Source organism: Lipotes vexillifer, unplaced genomic scaffold (genome assembly GCF_000442215.2).
Source record: "Lipotes vexillifer unplaced genomic scaffold, Lipotes_vexillifer_v1.1 scaffold23, whole genome shotgun sequence".
Taxonomy (NCBI): Eukaryota; Metazoa; Chordata; class Mammalia; order Artiodactyla; family Lipotidae; genus Lipotes; species Lipotes vexillifer.
The window spans coordinates 1,115,287-1,122,269 of record NW_006796283.1 but is presented as its reverse complement, the minus strand read 5'-3'; the positions used below and the strand labels follow the sequence as shown (position 1 = coordinate 1,122,269).

At 48.8% G+C, this 6,983-nt stretch overlaps 1 protein-coding gene across 1 annotated transcript in view; it reads right to left on the bottom strand.

Annotated features, from left to right (window-relative positions):
- Positions 1 to 4,222: 4,222 nt before the first annotated feature.
- The window catches only part of IRF8 (interferon regulatory factor 8), an 18,829-nt gene continuing 16,068 nt past the window's right edge, over positions 4,223 to 6,983 (bottom strand). The window contains exons 6-8 of the mRNA XM_007468419.1: positions 5,886 to 6,272; positions 5,090 to 5,205; positions 4,223 to 4,547 (exon numbers count right to left, since the gene is read on the bottom strand). Of these exons, the coding sequence (XP_007468481.1) occupies positions 4,371 to 4,547; positions 5,090 to 5,205; positions 5,886 to 6,272 (680 nt within the window). The 3' untranslated portion in view covers positions 4,223 to 4,370. The remainder of the gene's footprint in view (positions 4,548 to 5,089; positions 5,206 to 5,885; positions 6,273 to 6,983) is intronic.

The window sequence follows — 6,983 nt, the reverse complement described above, 5'->3', positions numbered from 1 at the left end:
TTCTCAGAACAAGGGTTGACAGGTGAGGCCCCTCCTTGCCTTTTCCTCGTGAGATTCTGAGTCCGGGATGGTGGTGACCCAGGCTGGGAGAAAGAAGAACGAATAGAAAATCCTCCTCCCCACCCTGGAGAGAGTGGATGGGAAGCAAATGGACCGTCACCAATGCCCCCACCCCAAACCTGCCCCGTGTCCACACTGTCTGTGGGATCGACTCGGCCAAACCCACAGACTCTGTGACACCAAGCAGTGGGGAGCCTGCAGGTCCTCAACCACGCCGTGCCTAGCCAATCCTGGCCTGCCCCTGGGTACACCCATCTAGCAAAATACGTTTGTTTTTTTAGAAAAAATGTCCAAGTGCTTATTTATTTACTTATTTTTTAAGTAATTATTATCGGAGTATAGTTCATTTAAAATGTTGTGTTAGTTTCAGGTGTACAGCACAGTCAGTCAGTTGTACATATGTATATGTCCATTCTTTTCTATATAGGTTATCACAGAATCTTGAGTAGGCTTCCCTGTGCTGTACAGTAAGGTCCTTGTTGGTTATCTGTTTTATATATAGTAGTGTGTGTATGTTAATCCCAATCTCCTAATGTATCACTTCCCCCCATGTTTCCCCTTTGGTAACCAAAAACTTGACTGTGATACCCATGAGTCTGCTTCTGTTTCGTAAATAACTTCATCTGTATCACTTGTTACTAGATTCCCCATATAAGTGATATCATATGGTAAATAGGTGTCTTTCTCTAACTTCGCTTAGTGTGATAATCTCTAGGTCCAGCCATGTTGCTGCAAATGGCACTATTTCATTCTTTTTTATGGCTGTGTTCCATTGTATGTATGTACCACACCTTCTTTATCCGTTCCTCTGTCGCTGGATGCTTAGGTTGCTTCCATGTCTTGGCTATTGTCAATAGCGCTGCAGTGAACATCGGGGGTGCATGTATCTTTTCGAATTATAGTTTTGTCTGGATGTATGCCCAGGAGTGGGATTGCTGGGTCACATGGTAATTCTATTTTTAGTTTTTTAAGGAACCTCCATTCTGTTCTCCATAGTGGCTGCACCAATTTACATTCCCACCAACAGTGCAGGAGGTTTCCCTTTTCTCCACGCCCTCTCCAGCATTTATTGTTTGTGGACTTTTTAACGATGGCCATTCTGACTGGTATGAGGTGGTAACTCACTCTAGTTTTGATCTGCATTTCTCTAATAATTAGTGATGTTGAGCATCTTTTCATGTGCCTTTTGGCCATCTGTATGTCTTCTTTGGGGAAATGTCTATTTAGATCTGCTGCCCATTTTTTTTTATTGGGATTTTGTTGTTGTTTTTCTGATACCGAGCTGCATGAGCCGTTTGTATATTGTGGAGATTAATCCCTTGTCGGTCACTTTGTTTGCGAGTATTTTCTCCCATTCTGAGGGTTGTCTTTTCACTTTGTTTATGGTTTCCTTTGCTGTGCAAAAGCATTTACGTTTAATTAGGTCCCATTTGTTTATTTTTGTTTTTATTTTCACTACTCTAGGAGGTGGATCAAAAAAGGTATTCTGTGATTTATGAGTGTTATGTCTGTGTTTTCCTCTAAGAGTTTTAGACTACCCAGTCTTACATTTTAGGTCTTTAGAGTTTATTTTTGTGTATGGCGTTAGAGTGTTCTAATTTCATTCTCTTACACGCAGTTGTCCAGTTTCCCCAGCACCACTTCTTTTTCTTAGCGACTGATTGATTTGTAACCACTTATTGAAGAGACTGTATTTTCCCCACTTTATATTCTTGCTGCCTTTGTCATAGATTAGTTGATCATAGGTGCGTGGGTTTATCTATGGACTCTGTATCCGATTCCATTGATCTGTATTTCTGTTTTTGTGCCAGTACCATACTGACTTGATTACTGTTGCTTTGTAATATAGTCTGGAGTCGGGAAGCCAGATTCCTCCAGCTCAGTTCTTCTTTCTTAGGATTGCTTTGGCTGTTCAGGGTCTTTTGTGTTTCCATACAAATTTAAAAATTTTTTTGTTCTAGTTCTGTGAAAACTGCCGTTGGTATCAAGTGCTTTGTAATTGCGGAAGTGATTTTAAGTGGTTGTAGAGATACATTATCCTGCACATTGGAAGGTTAGTGCCATGTTGTGAACCAGAAAGCCAAGCAAGCCGTTGTTTTCAGGCTCCTATCTGGCTTTTGATTAGTATCACGATTGAGGGTGAACATGTGGATATGTTTTTTGGGGAGTAGATGCGTGGTATTTGCTAGTAAATAGGGTAAGTTCTACCAGGGCTAAAACTGGGACTTCTCTGTTGGAACCCCACTATGGTGAAGGGTAGAATTTGGTGTGCAGTGGGGTCATTTTCAAAAAATTTTATGTGTATTTTACCACAATTTTTTAAAATTTTATTGGAGTGTAGCTGATTTACAATGTTGTGCTACTTTCCGCTGTACAGCACAGCAATTCAGTTATTTTTCTTTCATGTTCTTCTCCATTATGGTTTATCACAGGATTTTTTTTTTTTGCCGTACGCGGGCCCCTCACTGTCGCGGCCTCTCCCGGTGCGGAGCACAGGCTCCGGACGCGCAGGCCCAGCGGCCATGGCTCACGGGCCCAGCCGCTCCGCGGCGTGTGGGATCTTCCCAGACCGGGGCACGAGCCCGCGTCCCCTGCATCGGCAGGCGGACTCGCAACCACTGCGCCACCAGGGAAGCCCTATCACAGGATTTTGAATGTAGTTCCCTGTGCTGTACAGTAGGATCTTTTGTGTGTCCATTCTATATATAATAGTTCCCACCCGCCAATCCCAAACTCCCAACCCATCCCTCCCCCAGCCACCCCCATGGCAACCACGAGTTCTGTTCTCTGTGTATCTGTTTCTTTTTCAGATAGGTTCATTTGTGTCGTATCTTAGATGCCACATACAAGTATATCATACGGTAGTTGTCTTTCTCTAACTTCACTCAGTGTGATGATCTCTAGGTCCAGCCATGTTGCTGCAAATGGCATCATTTCATTCTTTTTTATGGCTGAGTAGTGTTCCACTGTGTGTATGTACCACACCTTCTTTATCCATTCCTCTGTTGATGGACATTTAGGTCATTTCCATGTGTTGGCTACTGTGAGGAGTGCTGCTGTGAACACAGGGGTGCAGGTATCTTTTCGAATTATTGTTTTGACTGGATATATGCCCGGGAGTGCAGGATCATATGGTAATTCTATTTTTAGTTTTTTAAGGAACCTCCATACTGTTCTCCACAGTGGCTGCACCAACTTACATCCCCCCCAGTTAGCAGTGTAGGGGGGTTCCCTTTTCTCCACACTGAATGGGGGTCATCTTTCTTTGACTGCAAGGAGTACTGGGGCTAGGGGACCAGCCTAGTGGTGAGAAGCTGACATATCTCACCCAGTGTTCCCCAGTCGACTCCAGCTGCCCTCCCACGTTCCACATCGCAGGCCCACGAACGGGTTGACTGAATCGAAGCCACGATCAAAAAGCTGGTGCCATCCACAATTATTTTTTGAACCTGTGGTTTATATCCTGCCCACTTTATAAAAAAAAAAAAAGATTCAAGGCAGTTTACAATAGGACAATTAACTTAAAAAGGGCAATTAAAAGTACAAATATTTTTAAAACAGGTCAAAACCATTTAGAACGAAGAGGAGAGAGGTATGTCAGCTGATTTAATTACAGAAATGAAAAAATAAATTTAGCTCTAAGCTTCCTGGCAACAAAGGCCCAAAAGGAAAGTTTTCATTGTCTGAAGATGAAAACACACCAGTTCACCTGGCGATGGAAATGCTCTCCTGGCTCCAAATTCTAGGAAGACAGTGCGTTCTGCTAAAATCCCAAGTGTTTTGCTTTCCCTTACTTATGAAAGGAAGGCTGGTATCCAGGTGTCTTTAAATCTTATTAACATGCTTAAAAGAAGACACTTCACTGAGTCAAGCATATGAAGTCGTAACTGTATAAGCTCTAACCAAAGTTAAAATCAAAATTGAGCTTCTCCAGATTTCTGTTCTGGAAACAGCTATCTGCCAATAAAATTGAATGCCAGGTCTTTGGAAATATCAAGTATCCCCAAATACTGAAAGACTCATAGCAACTAATGGTAATTAGGGGGAAATGCAGGAAATAAATGTTTTAATCACAAGTTATAGTTACAGCCTCCAGAGCATTTGGTGCGAGTTTCGATGCTTACACCTGAACGGTAGAAGTGGGGCACAGCTCTGTTTCCCTGTCAAGTCCTCAGAGGACGCCCTTACTAAATGAAGAGCAGGGGTAAAGCCTTGCACCCCAGGTCAGAGGGATCCACATCCTTAAATAATTACGACAGTAATTGTAATAATGAAATTCTAGATGTGGGCGGGGTGCCCAAGAGAGAGACTTAAACTGTGATCTGTTGGTTTTCTCTGAAGAAAGGTCTCTGGTGTGAGGCGCAAATATCTGGAAACATGCGGAAGACCTGGTCTGGCAGGGGCTCCTCGGGAGCCTGCATCATGGAGCCGGCACTGCAGCTCTTCCCAGCCTCCTCCACCAGCTGTCGGACGTAGAGCTGCTCGATCTGGAGGGACATGCACCACAAGGTCAGAGATGGAGGTGGGGAGTGAGGTGGGCCTCTCTGATTACCCCGGTCCGGAGCCATCCATCAGAACCTCCAGTGGATGAATGAGCAAGCAAGCAGTCCTATGTATACTCTCCCCGCAGTGCTCCAGTCTGGCGAGCCAGGGTCCGGAATTCTACCAGTTAGAGTTCATTTCTTTGACTAGAGTTAAACAAGGGCTGGTAAAGCCCTAATCTGTCAACTTAGACCTTAAGACAACTGAACGGGGGGGAGGGGGGGGGGGCGGGACGACTCTTTCTGAAAAGGAGGTTTTGAGTTTTAAAAAACGAGCCAAACAAAAGGAGTGGAAACAACGTGGACTCTGAGAGTCCTGGAACATGAGAAGATAGTTCAGGGGTGAAAAGAGTCTCTCCTTCCCCCACCTGAAGCGCTCGTCCAAGACCGCACGCAGGTGCAGCCCCCCGGGCCCTGCTGCCGGGTTCCCAAGCCAGACATGCAGGCTGCAAGGTCTGGACGCTAGCCCTGAAGCCGCCGGTTCTCACCTGCACGAGAATGAGCTTGGAGCGCAAGGGGGTCACATCTGGAAACTCCTCTCCGAAGCACAGCACCACCCTGCTGTCGGGAAGCCGGCTCTGGCTGTTGTAGAAATGCTGCAGCTCTGCAGGGACACCGGCGCGGGGGAAGGTGTTTGCGAATCCTGGCCTCGCGACCCCCTCGGCCAGGTGGACTCAGGGCTTTCGCACCTGAGCTCGTCCCCCTTCGCGGGGCCCCTTCTACAGAAAGCCCCCCGGGGTGGGGGTGGGGGGTTCCTCTGGCCAGCAGCCTCAGGGGACCAGAGTGACTGATTTCACACGTCCCGACCTTCCAGGAGGAACTCCCGGGCGTGGGATCCTAGCCACACGCCTCCCAGGATGACGGCAGCCTCGGGCAGCGCTCCCGTGCAGGCGTGCACAAGGTCACTGTCTCAGGACGTGGACATGGCTGCCCGGGGACCTTGCCAAGCTGCAGATTCTGACCCTGCAGGCCCGAGCTGGGGCCTGAGACTCTGTGTCTGTAACCAGCTCCCAGGGCCCGGGGACAGCCCCCAACGACGTGGCAAGGCGCTAAGTTCCTTAATCCTCCGACAGCTGCACAAGGAAAGAACCGCATAGGCGCCCCCTCTGCGCGCACCCCCTCTAGACGCCGGGAGTCAGGCAGGGAGGGGCCTGGGTGGCTCGGGGAGAACGGGCAGGGCAGGCTTCAAACGCAGGGCCGCCCTGCTGCCCCCCTGGCTGGGGCCTGTCCTCCGCGGGCCACCCCCTGGACGCACAGGTGGGAGGGAGGCGGGTCGGGACTGACCTCGGAAGAACTGGCTGGTGTCGAAGACCTTGACCACCTCGTCGCGCTCCAGCTTGTTGGGGCCGCCCCTGCCCGCCGCGGCGTTGCCGCTGTAGAACACACGGCCCTGGCACAGCCGCTTGACCAGCACGCCCTGCCGGCTGCTGTGCAGGAGGACGCCACGCTCCAGGTGCCCAAACAGCTTCCGTGTCACCTGCCGCTGCCGCTCACTGGGGATGGCGTCGGCCGGCGGGAAGCGCACCAGCTCCAGGCCCTCGGGCCCACACAGCTTGCCGCCGGGCAGACCGGGCTGGCCCAGGGACAGGCGGCAGCCCTCGGGGCACGTGGTGGTGGTCTGGCCCACCAGCTTGCCCCCGTAGTAGAAGCTGATGACCATCTGGGAGAAGGCTGTGGGGAGACAGGGACAGGTCAGGGGCCGCGGGAGAAGGGGCCCCGGTCCCTTCTGTGCCAACATGGCCGGAGCCTGCCTTTCTCCCAAGGGCGGGCGGCTTAACCCTGGGACTCTTCGGCATTCTGGGCAAGTTCACGCACCCCTTCTAGAAATAATGTTTTTATGAGCATGAGTATATACCCAGAATCCCTAAGGAAGCCAGTGATTCAAAATAGTAAAAATTGCTGGAGGGTCCTCCCTCCCTCTGGGGATGGTCTCGTAACTGCTGCGCTTTTGAGGGTAAACGATGTTGCGACAACTCACATTCTTCGGAAAATAACTCACTCCATCTCACAGGCCCTGCTCTACCACTATCATGTATACAACATACAATTTATACTAGATGTATACACACATATATACACATGCACATATAGGAACGTACGTATATATGTACACACGCAAACACACAGTACTGCCTACGTTCATAATGGAAGGAAATGCTAGATTTGATTTCCAGGTTAGTGAAAACAAACAAAGATGTAATCTTTTCCCTGACAAATTCACAGTCGCCTTGGGGTTCCCTGAATTTCCAGTTAAGAATCTCTCCAAAAACCTTTCCTCCAAACCTGCTCTCAGGAAGAGGTCTGAAAAGTACTCAAATTAAGGCAATGTTTGTTTCCCAAAATGTGCCACATGTAAGATGACTGGGGGGGGGGGGGCGGGGG